We start from the raw sequence: 19,319 nt of genomic DNA, 5'->3' as shown, positions 1-19,319 counted from the left end.
TCGAACAGCCAAACCTTCGTTCATTTGGCAATCCGCTCTATGACGTGAGCTATAGCCATTGCATGAACTACAATTGATTGCACTGGTCAGATGAAATATAAAACATGAAAAGCGAGAGCAAAAAGGCGTGTAATGGGACCACGGAAGGGCAATACTTGAGGAAGATGGCAAACATGGGCGCGCAGAAGAACCAATTTTTTTTTTATTATTGGAATGCAAAGCGTTTAAGACTCTGTCCAGCATATGCACTGGGGAGGCGACAGACATCCTCAATTAAATAAAGCAAACAATGTACAACATTCAAATGACACATTGTACGCGTAACACATTAGCTCCAAAAGTATGAAGCGCTTTGGGGTAGTTAGGAATCCCTATTCATGCCACTGACCAGATGATGGCAGAACTGCGCAAAAAATGTTTCCCAACCGCCATTAGAAGAGCTGAAGAAAAAGACAACGAAGAAGGAAAAAAAATAGTCTTGGCCGAGAAAGAATGACCTGACGTCAGGCGATTGAGTGACGTCAGACAGGAACCAGTGGAAGGGAGCCTGACAAATCAAGATGGCGTCCCTCGGCAGAAAAGGAAAGCAATTTCAAAAGAAATAAAACAAAAATCGACCATAATTCTAATTTCGGAAGCACATTTCCAAGAATAAAGTCATATTTGTAAGAGCAAAACGGAGCAGATACAGGTGAGAGCAATCTTTGTTTGATATGTTTCGTTTCGGGGCGGTGGCAACAGTGGAAGTCGGGCCACTGGCGAAATCAACAGCTTTGGAGACTTTTCCCCAAAGCGTAAACCATCACGTTTAATTTTTCACAGTTTATGTTACATACTCGACAACCCTAGTATTTAATTCAGCACTTGTCACTGGGTATGGACTGCTTGTGTTCGTGATTTCAGCCTGGAGGGGCGAAATGTGTGATAGCTTAGCCGGTTGCTAATCAATAACTTGGTGTTTTGGCCACTGTTAGAATTCTTTACTGGGAAGTTACACTTCGGGATATAAGGTTTGAGTTAGTAGTACTAGTTAGTAATAGTCTCACTCGTCAATAAATATGTCCTCCTGTTTCATTATAATGAATTAAAAGCAATATTTCTGGGCTTCTATGGTGATACGTTGTTAAAAACGCGTTTGTCGCCTAATATTTGTAACTTGCCTTGACATGAATGTTGCAGTTTTTCAAACGACAACATGATTGTGATGTTTTAGTGGTTACATAAAGACATTCCTAAGAACTTTCAACTCACATGGTACGATCTTCTATGACTGTTCTAATCAGTTGGAATCAGTGATGTTCTAGATCCAAGTTAGACAAGATATATATATATATATATATATATATATATATATATATATATATATATATATATATATATATATATACATATGCATACATATATACATATGCATACATATATACATATGCATACATATATACATATGCATACATATATACATATGCATACATATATACATATGCATACATATATACATATACGTGTGTATATATATATATGTATATGTATATATATATATATATATATATATGTATATATATATATATATGTGTGTGTGTGTGTATATATGTATATATATATATGTGTGTGTGTGTGTGTATATATATATATATGTGTGTGTGTGTATAGTCCCTTAATGTGTGTATGTATAGTATACTGTATCAAGTATATCTGTTTTTGCTTACACAATGGCTTCTTTGTTAATGAAGTCAGACATTGTTGCGCAGCATGGCCAAATAATGGATTATGTGCGCTTATATTCAAAGCAGTGGAAAACGTGTTAAGCCATTTGTCAGGGCGAGTAACGCTGATCATTTGTTGTTCCACTTAAAATTTGAAAATTCTGTGAATTTGAAGATGGAAACTTTCCATGGTAGTTTATCGGAATTCAAGAGACCAAACCAGGAATTTACAAAATAGGTCTTTGCCTCTCAATTGGCCATTTAAATAAAGTTGAAGAAACAAAATTGCAGCATAATCCTGACTAAAGCAATGCGATCTAATGAAAGTACAATTGAACAAAACATCAATGCAATTCCTTAATAATATACAGAAATAATTTCTAGAATTGTTGACAACAGCCTAAAGCTCTTGATTATTCAATTTGCTTCCTTGATGAACCCAAAATATGGCAGCGGCATACTCCCCGGGGAAGAGATTAACTGCACGCGAATGGAATAAATTGCCATCGGAAGTGAAGTCAGCCCCAAGTGTAAATTTTAAATCCGAAAACTACTTTTTCACCATTCCTTTCATAAATCCGTTTCACTCTTTCAGACATTTCAGAAAGCGAGTTCTTTTTTCTTTGATTTTAAATGTCTTTAAATCTTCTGGTTGTAAATGTGCTTAAATGTTGTCAATGTTCGTTCTTTTAGTCATTTTTATAAGCTCTTTTTGTTCTCTTTGCTCTGCTAATGTCCTCAGTTGGTCTGTTTGTCTTTTAGATATCATACTTTTGGTTGCGTGGAACACATTGTGTACGAAATGTACTCTATAAATAAAGTTGCCTTGCACACGTGGTCATTACGGCCGAGTCTGGGACTTGATCATGGCAAGTCGCCTTTGCGAAGGGGATGGAATTTAGCTGTCATGCCAGCACGCCATCAACAAGACTGAACAACAATGACATTGAAAAGAAAAGGAGTTGAGGAAGTGGACATGGAGGATGTTGATGAAGGCCGAGAAGAGTCCATTGGCTAAAAGGCTTTTGCGTGAAATGCATTACCTGGACGTGAGAAGCTAAAGGGGGGTTGTTTTTCTATTTGTGTTTTGAATGCGACTTGTTGTTGTCACTCGCTATGGACGTGCCGCTGCAGACGACACACGGACAGCGCTATTCAAGGAGTCCAAATACGGGCGTCGTTTACGTACCCCTCAAATGATGCTGTTTCGCTGGTTTCAGAGGTCAGGTGTCTTAGAATTGGTTTGTTTTATTAGCTGGCATGATTTCAGTTATTGCGGAGTGGACAATGTGGGACCATATCAAAACAGATTCTATTGAGACTTAATAAATTATGCTTAAAATGCCCCGTGCATGTCTGATGTTTCTCACTGTGGTCCAAACGATGCACAGGCAGTTTGTGTGAATGCTCATCCGCATGGAAACTTAGAGTGAACATTGGACCATGGGGGTGTGCATTTTTGTTAATTTCTAATTGATTGAGTGAAGTTGAGTCGAAAGTATGAGTAATATTTATCTCTCTACAGTCACATTTCTGGTATGTAATCAAAGCATTGATTGTTGAGTGACGTTTGAAACTTGGTTGTTAGACTTGCAATAATTCTGTTGAAATGTCATAATTTATAAGTATTCTTTTTCATGGATGTCTGCTTAAAGCAGAATCAGATGTTTATATTTATGCTGGAATATGATCTCTTTCTATTAAATTCCCATTCATTCTCAAAAATTTCCTGTCGTGCCGATGCAAATGTATCTAATTCGGTGGATTTCCAAAATTCTACAGGCCAATCTACCATGCTAATTTAATCGAAACAATTCGGAAATTTCCTACGCCTAGTGGCACGTGAAGTATTTTGCCAGGTTTAATCCCACTTCTGCTGTTCCGCGGTTTTTTCATGGACCTAATCCTTACGATGTGTGTGTCTGCCCCCACAGAGTATCTAAATGGCTACAAGGAAATCTTTATCGGATGCACAAAACAATGGTAAGGATTTAACGCTTCATATTCTAGGGCAAGTTCAATTGCAATTCTTTGTCAATTATCTTATGCACGTTTTGTCTTTTCACGCAGGACCCATCAGCTACCTTGATGATGTTCCCTTCAAGGTCAATGAAAAGTTTCGCTGTCCTGCCAAGGTGGGGCTCCCTGTCGGCTTTTGTCTGCCAGACTGTGCCGCTCTGTTGGTGGACTCACAGGTATATTACATTTAAGCCACTTATAAACTACCTTGCTGGCAAGTTGGTGTGTCTATAGAGCCAGAATTTATTCGCCTGTCCTTTCAGACAGAATATGCTCAAGTGTGCTTTCACACAGCTCTTGCGGTTTCCAGCATTAAGGTGATTAATTTCTCTGACAAATACTGTTTGTCAACACAAAGGGCTTCGGATGCCAGCAAATAAAAACAACAAAAAAAAGAAACACAAACGCACACCCACCCTGCATTAGTACTTTTCATACAAGACAGTGAGTTGGGAAGAAAGAGGCTACAGTTCCAAGATGTAATGACTTTCTTAATGATTTACTCGGTGTGTGCTTGTACTCAAATTTAAGAACACTTACTCATACTTGTACCGATTTCTACAAAAATGTGTTTTATTTTGTCTTGCGCTGTATTAAATTAACAAGTATAGAAAGTGATTACTGTTTCTTTTTCCTCTGATATTTTCCATCATCCATCTCCTCTTTGTATGATCACAACAGTATGACTTTTCTCTGGAGAAGCTAAGTATTCGCTGGGGGGTGGAGCTGGCTGAGGCCCGAGCAGCGGAGGCACGAGCAGAAGAGGCCGTAGCAAAACAGGAAGGAGAACAGCAAGAAAGCTTGTCTCAGTCCGAGAACGTGAATGGCACCGCAGGGAAGAAAGCCCCATCTGGGGGTGAAGACCACGACCCTCCCCCACCAGCAATGAACCCCATCCTGGCAGGATTGAGCCATGACGCCATCCTCACCCCTTTGCCTGCCCCGAGTCTTGGTCCGAGGAAAATCCAACCGAGCACTCCTCAGTCACATGGCCTGAACCTTGCTGACTTTGAGCGGGAAGAGGACCCCTTTGACAAGCTGGAGCTTAAAACGTTGGATGATAAAGAGGAGCTTCGAAACATTCTCCAGAGCCAGCCTCAACCTGCTTCATCTGTATCCCCTCCGCTTGGTTCTCAGCAAGGGCCCGCTTCACGTGGAAACAGCCCATCTCCCCCCACCAACACCAGCCTTCCCGTGAAAGCAGGCTTTGCCCATAAACCCAACGGCTTGGTTGCCTTGATGGATGTGGACGGAGTCGGGCAACTTGCGAGAGCCGCTTTGGAAGCCGAGGATCGACCCTGCAACATCCGCTCCCTGAGCTTTCCCAAACTGTCGGATTCAGGGGATCCCGAACCGGTTCGGTTCAGCCCACGCAATGCACCCGTGGCTTCTCCCCAACGGAACCTACCCAACGGAAGCCCACCGATCAAAAGCAAGTCCCAAGTTATTGTTGCCCCTGAGCACCTCGGCTTCTGTAAGGGTGGTGGACCGAAACAGGTGAGCATGAGCGAACTTTTACTGCTTTTGGATGAACGGACCCATCACTGACTTGATTGCTATTCTTCTCATGTTGGTTCCCAGGTCAACGCGGGGTCAGGCTCTGCCGGCTTGCCGTGTGGCGGAGCCTTGCTTAGCATGACCCCAGGTGAGCGCCAGTGTGTGGAGACCCTTGTGGGCATGGGTTATTCTTATGAGGGTGTTCTTCGGGCCATGCAGCGACAAGGACAGAATGTGGAGCAGGTGTGACCCAACCTCTCAATCATCACTCACACAATTATGCCTTCCTTTACATTTATGTGCTCAAAATAGAAATTGATATTGTCTCAATGGAAATGTGCTAATAAAACACAAGTCGCACACGTTATGTTTGGTTACACTGGCTGACCTCTGATTTTGTATGGATTAATATAATGTCAGCCTCCTAAAATAATTGCCTTTCTTTTCCCAGAAGACAAAAAAAAACTCAACCCCATTTTGATATTATTCATTAATAATTTGATTTCAGAGTTAGAATTAATCTGTTTATCTAGGGACGTTGCTGATTTTAGCAGCGGTGGCCAGCGTCCTGATGAGATGTTGAAGGCAATAACATTTTTGTCCAAATATGACTTCGGCCATTATATTAAGAGGCTGATGATATACCAAATCAGTGAAATAGAGTTATTCTATTCTGTATTGGGATACCATTAAGAGTCATAATGCTCTGAAGGTCACATAACCTTCGGTGAAAATTGTTTCTCACATCCTTCTTCCAACACAACTCTTGATTTATGCCACACAGAAAAAAAAAAGCTACAAAGGGCCAAACCAAAAGTTGACCGTTTCTGCGCGCAAAATGGGCTCTTTGCATGTAATCTACAGCGTTGCTGAAATACGTCTAAAAATTGCGATAGTCTCCACGACTGCAGCTATCAACTAGTTTGGTAATTGGATATCCTACTCCAAATTCTATCAAATAGAGTATTCAGGTCAAATTTTTAAAAATACGTAGCACTCCGCTTAGTTAAAGAACATGTATCAACATAAACAAATATTTCACTTCTGGTAACATTGAATGACCAATTAGTTTTTATTTTTAGGTATTCCACATTTTTATCTAAATTTAAATAGTATCGATGCAAAGCGTATTTTCTTCTCTAGAAACGTACGTTACAAAGTGGCGTACGGACCACGGTTGCAATTTTCTGGCTAAAAAAGCACAGCTCTGGCCGCGAAGCAAGTGTCATGTCCGCGTAATTAATTAGCTTTTTTAGCTCCCTTAATTGGCGATTGAACATAATTTCAAGATGACGACGATGGTGGCAACAGTTTGTGATATCATTTGTAATTTGCAGTGGGGAAGACGAGTCAAGTCAGCTGCCACGCTATCACGCGTTGCCAGGAACAAGTCCAAACTAAAAGTGGGCTCATGCACTGATTACGGTATTGAGGAAGATTTGATTTTGAAGTTGACCCTCTCACTCGTTGGCGTCATGCAGAGCATGAACAATTGTTGCTGCGGATGGCTTCACTTGCCTTTGTGACGGTGCACACCAATTAAACCGGTATGCCGATGCAGAAAAAAACCCTCGAGCCTTTTTTTTTTGTTGTTGTTCTGAAATTGAAGAACTCCAAATTACTCTATGACTCGTTTCACGCCTATTAGTCTCCATGTGGTATTTTTAGGACTTGCCCAAACCATCAGAGAGACGTAAATCGTCTTTGTAAATCCTGCTCCAAAGCACCGGTAAGCAAATTAGAGTAAGGCTTTAATGCAGGCATGCCCAGCGGCGGACCTCGAGGGCTTCCGCTGTCCTGCCTGTTTTCCGTCTGTCCCTGCTGCAACACACCTGATTCAAATGATCAGCTCATCAGCAAGCTCTGAAGAAGCACGATCGCCATCCTGCTCATTTCAATCGGGTTTGTTGCAGCAGGGTGAGATGGAAAAGAAGCAAACAGCGGCCCTCGAGGACCGAGTTTGGACAGCCCTGCTTTAATGTATGCCTCTTTCTTCATCCACAAGTATGAAGGTATGAAGTCAATCTTCTTCATAATGTTGTGGTTACAGTAGATGGGTACAATTAGTGATGGAACCTGTGTGTGCACTATGAACGTTTCCTGTCATTTAAAGCATCACGGCACCGAAAAGGAATTGTCCTTCATTCAATTAGGCAGTGGGTATAAACATGAAATGTATCGACGGCATCCGGTAACCTAAAAAACGGTTCCAGATGATTACGTATCAAAATGAAGACCTACGCTGGCAGCACCATCTTGACAACTTTTGAGCAGTTCACGTGATCTCTGTCATAACGTGTGCGATAATGTGCGACTGTTCATTCTGGACATGTTTCTGGGTCTATTTTGCTATAAAAATGCCGTTTGGTATCGTCACGTTTTTCCTCACTGTCGCCAAAATGTTTGTGCACGTTTATATGTATGCCCACTTGACATTCTGAAGATTTTAGAACGATTGCCCCAATATTTTGGCTTTTATAAACGTAAGACCATTGCCAATGAAGCGACAATGTTGAAAGCCGGCACGTGTCCACAAAATGAAAATGCTACTTTCATTCTGATAATGGAAGAGCATGATTTGCGCTGACATATGCATCGTACGTAAATTTTTGGTGAGGATCGATTACGGTTTTGGGACGTAGAGCTTAGCTTAGGAGTGATGACGCCAGAACGGCATGCTTATCGCAAATTAGACCAGGAAACAAGTCCAAATGAACACAGCCATGTTGGCGCACGCACTACGTCGCAACGATTACGTGACTGGCCAAGATGACGCTACGAGTGCTATGTCATTGTTTTGAAATTTAATTACCTGGGAATCGGATACCATTGATATTTGCGCTATTAATGTTTATGTACTCTGCCTAATGGAATGAATAGTGGTGTGTTGCTTTAAGAAAACAATATCTAACATTGTATTCTTTGTGTATTGAAGTTGTTTTATTGTATTGACATTAGTGTCAGGTGAAGACAGACGGACAGACAGTGGAAGTGACTGGGCTTTCTTCTTTGGATCCACGAAGAAACAAAAAAGCTCGCAGTGCAGGGCTGCTTCCCATTTGAGGACCTTAGCGTTTCCCCATTCTCCCTTATATTTATACGATTCCATTCATACGGTATCGATTGCACATTTTACCATGAATGGAAACTCATGACCTTCCCTGTCAAATTGAATCTTTTTGTCATCGGCTGAGGCAAATCTTGAAATGTTCTCGGCTGTCTTTAACGCTGGACGTTTGTATGCACTTTGTTTAATTACGAGTGAGTTTAACATCCCTGGCAAATCCGCAATAGTATAAACTGCCATTAAATTTGGACGACGACGTGCACGTTGAAACGTCACAATGTTCATGGTATTGTTTGTGTTGCTTTTGGAATTGAAGAAGGAAAAAAAAAAGAAAGAAGTCTTTTAGAAGGCTCATGCTCTGCTGTTTACTCGAGACTATGAATACACAGCTGTCGTAGTTGGCCAAATCAAACAGAAGAGGGTAAACAGTATTTTCTGCCACGGATAGGACGTCAGGGCGCTACGTGCAGAGAGCCCATTCAGGTACGGTCAAACCCACACATTTGGCAAGGGGCACTAATTAGCATGGATGTCTGCTTAGAACAAAGCAAAATATTGATTTAGTGGAAAATATACTTTATTAATCAATGACCCTCAGTTTCCATAATTCCTTTGGAAAGTTTTCTATTGGATTTATTTCTCCAATTCCCCTGATTAAATTTCCAAGAAAATTTGCTGGAAATGTTTTTACCCCCTTTGCAACCCTTCTTCATAGGTGTGAATGGCACTGGAAATGTGCCTTGCGATTGACTGGTGACCAATGTGGGGTGCACCACGCCTCTCACGCAAAGTCAGCTGGGATTGGCTCCAGCTCACCCGCAACCCTCCATAAGGACAAGCGGTGTGCAAAAATTGGGATTTGTTTTGAGGCGTTCCACTGTAATCTGTTTATAGTCATGGGATCAGAAAATCAGGATGCTGTGTGACGCAATCTCGCTGTTGTCATGAACATGTACTCATTGTCCAAGGTGCTGGATTATCTCTTCGTCCATGGTCGTCTGTGTGAGCGGGGCTTTGATGCAAGCGCAGTGGAGGAATGTTTAGAGCTGTACCAGTGCTCAGAAGAAAAGGTGGGTACCTTTTTTTTGGACAGTGGGGGCTGAATGAAGTCATCTGAAAACTGCAAACCCATTGCTGTCAACAAATCATGCTCCTTGTCCCTTGTCCTCAGGCGTTGCAGTTCCTTGAGCTGATGTCCAGATTTGGTGAAATGGGATTTGAGCGGGAGGCCATCAAGGAGGTGCTGCTGGTCCACAACAACGATCAAGACAAAGCGCTAGAGGACTTGATGGCTCGAGCGACTGCGAGTTGAGCCAAGCCGATGAAGCGACCGCTGCAGGGCCTGCTTCCTGTTACCACCTCACGCCGCCCCCCTTTATTTTTTCTGTCCCGCCCCACCCCCATCCCCAAACCACAACATGCCCTGCAACATGTGCTTGCCTTGGCTGTGGACGGGACAACTGGGAGAACACTCGTTTCTCACTGTGCTCAACTGTATTGCGTCTCGAGCACTTTTAAGACTGGTGCCAAGAGTAACAATACTTCACAGCGGCGTTTCTTTCGAATAAACGCTGAGGTTGGGTTCCAGGAACCGGCACTGCTAGGTTATTAAAGAACTGGAGATGAGGACCTAGAAGAATTGGTTCTGTAGGCTTTGGTGCCGTTTCTATTTGCTTCCACTTGGAAGTGTTGCGCTGACTGCAGGTCAGAATTGGGAGGAGGTTTAAACTCTTGAAACTGCTTAACAGCCGAGCTGCCGTCTTCCATTGCTCTGCAGGTCCAGTATGGTGGGGAGCATAAGAGGCTTTCTTGAAATTCAACCAAGAAAGCACAAGTCCAAACGCAAAAGATGAACATTCAAAGGCGCAGTGACCAGACAGAGAAAGAACTGAGTCAAGAAGTGCCCTTTCTGTTCCTGTTCACTGTACCTTCTCCTCTCATTTGCGGCTCTCTGTTCATTTAGGCACTTTTTTTTTTCATGTCGTTTTAAATGTTTCACATTATTTGATTTTCGAACATTCATCATTGCACCCCGAAAATAAGTGATACAACTGCCGAGTGCGGCAACAGATTGAGCGTGCCCCCTTTTGATGGAACGGGAACGAAATCACCACCACACTGCCATCGTCTTGTCACACTGCACTCACACTTTCATGTAATTATCAAATGATTTCAACTAGTACACTGATACTTTAATTTGAACATATAGAGTTTGATATAATGTAAGCTATGGTAACAAACATGACACTTTTAACTTTTGTTTGCGTACTGGAAAAGCGTGGATGGATGTTGGGCGATGTGTGTTGAGAAATTTTTTGTACTCTTATTTTTGCAGCCACATCACAGTGCAATAGAGATGTGTAACTGTTGACTGGTCTTCAAGTCTTGCTGGCAATTTGGATGGAACTTGGCAAGTTTGGATAGTATGATTTATTTTTTTTTTTCCCCATTTTATTATTTCATCCATTTAATCATGACTTATGTTGGTCGACTTGTTCAGGTTTCGATTAATCACACAAATTTGTTGCAAACACTTATGTCTTAGAAAAAAAGGGGGGGCGCATGGTAATCTTGTTAAGAATGCACAACAGAAGCGAGGGTATTGTGAAGTAGCAAGATGACGAGCAGACTCTCCCCCTCAAATGTCAGGTATGGAGACAGTTTGAATGCTGTCTGAAATGATCAAGTGCGACTCAAACAGTACACTAGCCTTCGAGAACACCAGCCACAAGAATCCACGAATGTTGCTTCAGCATAAAGTACATTTTAAAGTTACTTGATCAAGAAGGGCTGAAGTAGCTAAGCTAAAATGTTAATTTGCAAACGGGTCCCAACTGGAGGCATTTTTACGCCCCCATTTGTTGTCACTTTTCAACTGCAAACATGTCACCCATCTTAAATTGCTAAATTCAGTCCTGTCATTTTTTGTTTTGTTTAAAACACCTAGCTTCGTTGTTTTGGGTTTGTTTTTAAGAATTTGACATGACATCTGTCTTGCACCAAGTTTCCTTCCTGCAACAAATGTAAGCGGCCAGTGCTGCCCCCACCAAATTGAGGGTCGTTGGGTTGTACAGTTGGTTTTGGCGCCTTAGCCGTCAATGTCTCATGCCGTGCCAGGCTCAGGTTGAAGGGTTGTCAAATGCTACTAATTTATCATCCAAAGTATTGTGTTGGGTGGTTCTAATGTATCTGGTGACATCATCATAGGACATTCTAAGGTGAATGACTTTCTGAAGTGTGGGTTGAGAGAAATGTACATTTTCCTCTTCTGTGACTTGGAAGGTCCCATTGATTAAAGACGCAAATTATTTCAATGGTCTTGACTTTCATTGGTATTTCTTGCTAAATGCACTTGTGCCTTGTTTGTCTTCAGGAAATATAAAGTACTTAATTATCTAAATAAGACAGCAGAACTTAGATGCATGTCCTTTCTTGCACAATAGGTAAGTAAAAAGGCGTTAAATCCAAATGAACTAAAGTCACATATTATATATGGATTTTAAACGAGCCACAATTTAATAATCATTCAGCACCATTTTTTCTCCCTGACTGCAACAACAATCCAGGTTTTCAGTGACCTACTACATGGACTGTTTACTGATTCGAAAGTGAAAGATAATATAGTAAATATGTGGCTTTCAGTTGTAAGCACAGTCCACTTGGTTAGTGGGCCCGCCACCTTTTGATATCTGAACTACTATCATGTCACAGCACATGAAGGTAAAAATGTGATTACGCCAAAAATGAACAGTACTTCCTTCTATAACTATTACCGTACTAAAAGCTGTGCAAATGAATGAATCACTGCAAAACGAATAGATTGTTGGAATTACATTCATATAAATTGACTGAACAAATATTAGCATTTAGATTGTAAATGTAGGTCACTGCTTCTGATAGCGAGCAAACAAGACCTTGCTCCTCCTGAATGAGTAATTAGACCGAAACCAAATGATCAACATTGATAATTGCCACGCCATCGTTTTGTATTGTTTGTGTAATGGGTAATTTATGTAACGGTCAACTAAAATTTGGAGCCTCGAGAAGAAGAAAAAAAGAACCGCAGAAGGGTTCCAGGTTGGGATGGCATCACTTTTTTTCCTCTTACCTGCTCATCAAAATTGAGTATAAAAAGATCGAGAGAATACAGTTTGTACCTTCCTAGAAATGTACGCTACAATGGCGTACTCGTAGTTTAAAGTGGCCAAAGAAACACCAACCAACCAACCAATCGTGAAGCCTAACTTCTTTTTTCATTTTCTTTCTTTTTTTTTTTGGTGATGCCTAACATACTAAGCGAAGGAAATCAAATCATGAATGGCCGTGCGCAAACGTGAGCGCACGACGGGCGCGTTCACGAGTGACCTTGTTTTTGTTGACGTTTAATGAGTGCGGCCGCGCGCTTAGCCGATGATCTCGCCGTTGCTGACGCGACCCGCCGAGGGAAAGAGAACTCAGTGAAGCGCTAAGAGCGACTTTAGTGGCCACTTGCAAATACGGAGCAAGTTAACGCGAGTAAATCTCCAACAACCCGAGACAGCGACGGGCAACGTATTCCGTATGTAATCGTCCTTGCTTGTCACCGGACGCCGCCCGAAAGGCCAAAGAACAAAATCGTTTATCGACATTATATGATCCAACGTCCACAGTCAGGTTTACCCTCCATGTGGGTGAGGGAATTGTGTGTGTCAGACTATGGCGAGAAAAACAGTTAGCAGGAAAAGAAAGGCAGGGGAGCCCAAGGACCAACAACAGGTAGGCGGAAACCGGTGGATCTCACTGGCTAAGCTATCAAACCTGATGTTAGCATGCTAACTAGCTGTGTGCTGAACATGATCGGGTCGTCTCATGTGTGCCGGGGGGGGGGGGGCAAAACGTTGATGACACTGCAGCAATCGGTGTCGCCAAAGCACTTGAGAAGCAATGTCAAATGCATTAGAAGATATTTCGAACGTGTGCTTGTGCATCCGTTAATGTTGGCAAACGTTAGCCACATCACAACGAATGCTAAGGGAAGCCTAATATGTTGCAGCCTGATCAGATCTGAGGGGCTCTTCTGGATTTTAGACTGTCATCAGTTAGCGAATGGTAATGCTATCTCAGTGTACTTTAGATCTTGTTTACATCTGAATAGATCTCGAAGTCGCAATAGTGCCAAACCGCAGTACTGAGTAGAAAAAAAATAATATGACCAACTAAACAGATTTGTCATCAAACATTTTTTTCCCTTTGTGAGTCTATCTATCCATCTATCTATCGATCTATCTCTGTACGTGTGTCAGATAAATTCCAGGACTGGTGTGACAGGGTGACTTTTCCTCTTAAATGAGGGACAGACGACCCTGCATGTCCACAAAGAGACCCAGAGACTTTTGCTTTGTTCAGTGCGCAAGAAGAGAGAGAGATTTGTGGCAGGACAACTTCACCGTGACTGTGTCTCCTCACAATGACCTGAACTGTCTGTCAGTTCCTGGTCTTTTCACATTTTGCTCAAACTCAAGGTTGTCATCAAGGGTCCCTGTTTTGACAAATGCATGACATCAAGATGGTCTGTGAGGCTATAGATTTGCGGAGCGCACGACGACAAGGGTGGGGAATGTGTGCTGGATTACAGGGAAAAATGTTTCTTTTATGACACCAGTCCTCGAATCTTCCTGGTTTACGTTGTATTCCATCGAATGGGGAATGCATCTACAGTGGAATGAGTTGACATCTCCTTGTTTCATGATTAAATAAACGTATTCAAAATATTAATGATAAAGAGTCTGTATTTTATTTCTCTACTTGACCAATGATGTTTCTTAATCTTTCTTTTCTTAGCTGGGCTGGTCTCAGACGCCATACAAGCGGAACCGCGTCTCTTGTTCTTCACGTCATGTGCAGTGGTGGCGCAGTCGCCACTCGGTCGTCTGCGCCCTCCGGGGCCGAGAGTTCAGACCTCAGCAGCAGCATGAGTTGCAGCTCCAGCGGAGCCTGCGTGGCTTCGCGGCCGGCAGGCTTCCGGGCATCCTGAAGGAGAGGGAGTTCTCGCTCGGGCGTCTTAACAAAGTGTTTGCCTCACAGTGGCTCAACCAACAGCAGGTTGTGTGCGGGACCAAATGCAACACGGTCAGATGATTCTCTTTCTTAAATGTCACCTCGTTATATTACTTCTAAGCCCAAACATTTTGTTTGGAATTTGAATAATAACAGATTTCTCTTTAAGGATTCTTTCTTACAAGCCCTCTTTTATTATAATTCTAATCATGTCAAGCTTTCGTTGATTTTTTAATACGATCTAAACGCCTGTCATCCTTACGGGCATTTTTCTGAGAAACAATTCTCCAAACTTCTACAGTACATTTAGTCTTGTCCACTAGCATCAACACTCCAGCGGTGTTGGTTTTCAAAGCCCAGTGGTAACTTGAGCACACTATTTTGTTCTAAGCTGATGTGCTAAAGTTGTACCGCTAATATGGGAAAGTAAATTAGAATTTGTCTTTGCAAAATATACAAATTATTTTTGAAGTAAATATAACTGAGTTAACTGAGTGAAAATATTTAACTGCGTTAAAATTTTTAAAAATGTATCTTGAGTAAACGCTTCAATTTGGACAGCCGTTATTCTAATGTATTATTATTTTTCATTTTATTATTATTAACATTTACCGTACATTGACGCATGCGATGTTATGTTATGCATGGTTGTTGTTGATGGGTGCTTGGTATGTAACTCATAGTAGCTGTGTAATCAAATATTTAGTGTCTTTTTTATTTATTTATTTATTTATTTTTTTTATTCCTTACAGCTTTTTGTAACCAATGTCATGACGGGGCAGATTACTCGGATTCCAATGCTCAAGGACAGGGAATGTCGCGGTGGCGGCTCCGTGGTAGGTGTGGTGCAGAATTACCACACCACAGCAAGCTCTCATTCCCGCCTCGACCAGCAAGGCTGTGGCATCCATGCTATTGAGATCAACCCATCAAGAACGCTCCTAGCGACCGGGGGGGACAACCCCAACAGCCTGGCCATCTACAAGCTGCCCACACTGGACCCCGTTTGTGTTGGTGATGTGAGTTGTCCGTGTCTTTCTCAACCACACTTAAAACGGTTCATTTGGTGAAATCTGTGCTTGCGGTTGGCTTTTTGACACTCTGAATGAACGCAAATCCTTGCTGCTTTGTTTTAGTTTTTTTCTCATGGTGGTCTCTTGTTTGTTAGGACGGCCACAATGACTGGATCTTCTCAATAGCATGGATCAGTGACAGGATGGCGGTGTCTGGTGAGTTCTCTGAATGAATGCCCGCTGTTCGGCTTTTACACAAGCTGCACCACAATGTCGGTTTTGTTGCTGCTTCAAAGTCATGCGAAAAAGTCCCCCCCAAAATGAATTACTAATTATTAAACCTATTTAGTCAAAAGATAGATGATTTAATTTGAGGAATTATGTCGGGCATTCCTTTTGAGACAGGATTACAGCACGTTTACGATTTATTTTTAGGTATGACGCTCTTTCTAATCCCTGAAGAGGAAATTCAACGTGTACTTTGCTTTATGCTTGCGTTGCACACCCCACAAAGAACCCGTTTTCACGCATGTTGGCATGCTCGGGGCCGACGGTGCTCCGCCCGTTGAGCTGGGGACGGCGCCTTGGTCAAAGACTCCTCACTTTAGTGTCAGGAAGCGGACTTTTTATTTCGCCAACAACTAATTGCACTTTTACATTTTGTCTGCTCGGCGACTCAAATCGTCACCTTCAGATTCCAAAGCCCAAGTGGTTCCCGAAGGGCGACCACCAAAGTGTCAAATTGAGGTTTTTTCGTAAAAAGAGAGCGAACTTTCATTGTAATGTCAACCGACGGTCGGTTATCGTATTTGAATTGTCGAAAGCCGCAATGTCCTTCACGTTTTTGGAAGGGAGATGTGGCTGAAGCACCCAACGATTGTGTCGAAGAAATTGCCTTGTTATTCTCTCACCTTTCCTGAAATAATTGCTGATGGGCACCACATTCCGGTGGCTAGATAGATTCTTTCTTGACTGATGGAATTGACGCACGCCTTTGGTGTCTTGTTGATCTTGCAAATTCTAGGTTCGCGAGATGGCTCCATGGGTCTTTGGGAAGTCACAGAGGAAGTAATGAGCCGGGCACAGCACAGTCAGAGCGAGACGGCCATGCCCTCCTATGCCCACATCTCCCACCGAGCCCTCAAAGACATCCCAAAGGAGTACACCCACCCGTACAACTGTAAAGTCCGTGCTTTGGCCTTCAACAACAACCACAAAGTGAGCGTTATCTGCAGACGGCCGCTGAGAATCTTTGTTGCTTTTAAGTCGGATGTCACACAAGTTTCCAAGAGTGAGCTCATTCCTGGTGTGGATGATTTTCTTTCAGGAGTTGGGTGCGGTATCTTTAGATGGCTACTTCCACCTCTGGAAAGCTGAGCACAGCTTGTGCAAGGCAAGTTCACTGCATGTACTGTTTTAAAACGAGAAAAATGTGTGCATTATTCATAATCGAGTTTGACCAAAAAAATGCAGGCGCGGGGACAACATGAAATGGGAACGACCCGCGGACCTTTGCCCTGTAAGGCGGACGTGTTAACTGTCGACTACCGTGCCGCAAAAACAATCAAGTCATATTTGCAATCTATTGAAAAGTTCCGTCTGTAGCCACTGGACACTATTTGTAAACGTCTTACAAGTAAATGCTGCAAACATTCAAAAGTTTTGTAGAGTACAAGCAATATTATTTGAACAGATCTAACAATGTAGCTGCTTTCCAAACAAGCAGAACATGTAACTTGATACGTGATTTGGAATCTTGTCAAAAGTGAAATGGCTCTGTTTGTTTTGGGTGGTGGTGTAAATGTTGTTGCTTGGATGTCATTTGTTTTCGTGCAGCTTCTGTCTACCAAGCTGCCACACTGCAAAGAGAATGTGTGTCTGGCATACGGGCAGGACTGGTCCGTATACGCTGCCGGATCCCAGGCCCACGTGTCCTTTTTGGATCCTCGGCAGCCGACGCAAAGCATAAAATCCGTCAATTCCCGAGAGAGGGGAAGTGGTGAGTGCGCCCTCCTTTCGTAAGGAGTCCGCCGCCTGCATCCTTTTGAAAATGAATTGTCTGTGCAGGGATCCGTTCGGTGAGTTTTTATGAGCACATCGTGACAGTGGGCACTGGTCAAGGTTCGCTTCTCTTCTACGACATCCGCGCTCAGAGATTCCTGGAGAACCCTTTGATACCAGCCGGAGGGTACTGGAAGTGCTCGGGAGATGGCATCCTCAAGCTCACAACAGGAAAAGGCTGGCTGGTAAATAATCTGATGATGAGTGATTTGTAAAAACTTGAATGCATGGGATTCATGTTTTTTTGTTTTATAGAATCATGATGAGACATGGAGGAGTTATTTCTCAGACCTTCATTCTTTTCCAAACGCCGTGTACACGCACTGCTACGACCACTCGGGCACCAAGCTGTTTGTAGCTGGCGGACCCCTTTGTTCTGGCCTCCATGGCAACTACGCAGGCTTGTGGAGCTAGCGAGCGAGCTAGTATTGTCATCCTCTGCATCGCTACACGATGACATCCTAATCCCAATTTTTATCCAAACAGTCCCTCCACCATTCCTCCCCGTCTGCAACATCATCGTCTCTGTTGGACTCAGGAGCTCATGACCTTGTCAGCACCGTATCGCAGCTACGATTATTGTTGTACACCTTTGTGATTCCTTTTTAACATCCTGTCGCTCGTATTGCTTTCGCCGTTCCACCAGAGCCAATCTGTTTTTTTTTAAATAACGCAGTAGCTGCCAATGAGGAACCTGGAGGTGGTTTTAAAACCCATAGCCAACTGCAACAATGAAAAACATTTGAAATTGGTCTCTTATTGTTTGGGTTTCTACTAGTATGTAAGGTTATTGTTTCTACCGCTTTCTTTGTACGATATTACAATGTTATTTTGTTTAGTATTTTATTTTATTTTTTTGGATGATTGTACATTCTGTTCCCTTTCTGATTGCAATATAATGAAGAGGAAAGAGGACTGAAGAAGAATTGTGAAGGACCTTTTGATGGCTCAAACACATTCAGTTCTGTCCCAAAACAATCACAAACAACTTTTCCTTCAGCGTGGCAAAATGAAGACTGCCAATCCCAATAAAAAAAAAAAAAGAAATTTTCTGGAAATATTTGTGGCTGAAATCATACAGGAGAAATGTTATGATTGCTAAATACAATGTTCTTTTGTGATATTAACCCCTTTCTTTATGACTTTGATTTGAGTGGCAAAAACCTGCTGATCTAATTTGTTTCATATGTATTTATTTCCCCTTATGTCACCCACATCTGAATGGTTTAAGGTGATGATGTAATTTTTGAAAGGTGGATTGTCTTTCTTCCTTCCTCAGCTTATGTTGCTGTTCGATTAGACAGGAACGCTTTCTGCAGTTTTGCACACTTTCTTTTGTTCATATGACTTACATATTTGTCCAGAGTGGTGTTACTAGATAATTGACACCGGTTTTTTTTTATTTCATATGTACAGTATCTTGTCAAACGGAGCGCTTTTTATTGATTTGGTTAACTTGCTCGTGATGCTGAGACCTCTCAGCGACCGGGGAAGAAGAACTGGCTGCTCTGAAAACTTTTCATCCAATTAGAAGAATCATGACTAAGGTGCATTGTTTGGTAGGACATGCACGTGCCACCGTTGTCAAATTACATTTTTGTATCGAGTGATCTTCATGTCCTCGTTTGGTAGAGGCAGGGTAGGCTTGAATTATTTTTTTGCCTTGCCGAGTCAGGTCTTTCTGTGAAAGACTGCAAGAGGCGATTGGTTTTCTTTCTTTTTTTTTGACATGGACCATTTCATGAGGACTGTGTGATAGTGGATTGCTATCTACTAAGTGATTCCCTATTTTGTTTTGTTTTTATACACAACTCATGAATGTTTTTACTCAGACGTAATGTGGGGATCCAAGCAAAAAAAAACATCAGGAAAACAAGTTATTGAATAATAAAATAAATAAAAACACCATGTATATTGAAGTGC

The 19,319-nt window shown here is 42.2% G+C and overlaps 2 protein-coding genes across 2 annotated transcripts; both read left to right on the top strand.

Moving 5' to 3' along the window:
- The first annotated feature begins 488 nt into the window (after nucleotides 1-488).
- On the top strand, nucleotides 489-11,603 carry ubap1 (ubiquitin associated protein 1). Its single transcript, XM_088309432.1, has 7 exons — nucleotides 489-691; nucleotides 3,638-3,686; nucleotides 3,774-3,898; nucleotides 4,404-5,219; nucleotides 5,304-5,462; nucleotides 9,255-9,356; nucleotides 9,458-11,603. Exons 2-7 carry the CDS (start codon nucleotides 3,647-3,649, stop codon nucleotides 9,596-9,598), a joined length of 1,383 nt encoding a protein of 460 aa, XP_088165558.1. The 5' UTR covers nucleotides 489-691; nucleotides 3,638-3,646; the 3' UTR covers nucleotides 9,599-11,603.
- Nucleotides 11,604-12,600: 997 nt separating this feature from the next.
- dcaf12 (DDB1 and CUL4 associated factor 12) lies at nucleotides 12,601-19,315 on the top strand. Its single transcript, XM_088308791.1, has 9 exons — nucleotides 12,601-13,041; nucleotides 14,107-14,394; nucleotides 15,075-15,341; nucleotides 15,491-15,551; nucleotides 16,360-16,553; nucleotides 16,663-16,728; nucleotides 17,172-17,334; nucleotides 17,403-17,581; nucleotides 17,652-19,315. The coding sequence occupies exons 1-9, from the start codon at nucleotides 12,982-12,984 to the stop codon at nucleotides 17,808-17,810; spliced, it is 1,437 nt and encodes a 478-aa protein (XP_088164917.1). The 5' UTR covers nucleotides 12,601-12,981; the 3' UTR covers nucleotides 17,811-19,315.
- Nucleotides 19,316-19,319: the final 4 nt, after the last annotated feature.

This window comes from Idiotropiscis lumnitzeri, chromosome 11, assembly GCF_059441095.1.
Source record: "Idiotropiscis lumnitzeri isolate Australia: NSW breed Sydney's pygmy pipehorse chromosome 11, RoL_Ilum_1.0, whole genome shotgun sequence".
Lineage (NCBI taxonomy): Eukaryota > Metazoa > Chordata > Actinopteri > Syngnathiformes > Syngnathidae > Idiotropiscis > Idiotropiscis lumnitzeri.
Note: the sequence above shows the minus strand (reverse complement) of the source record. Positions and strands in the feature narration are given on the sequence as shown.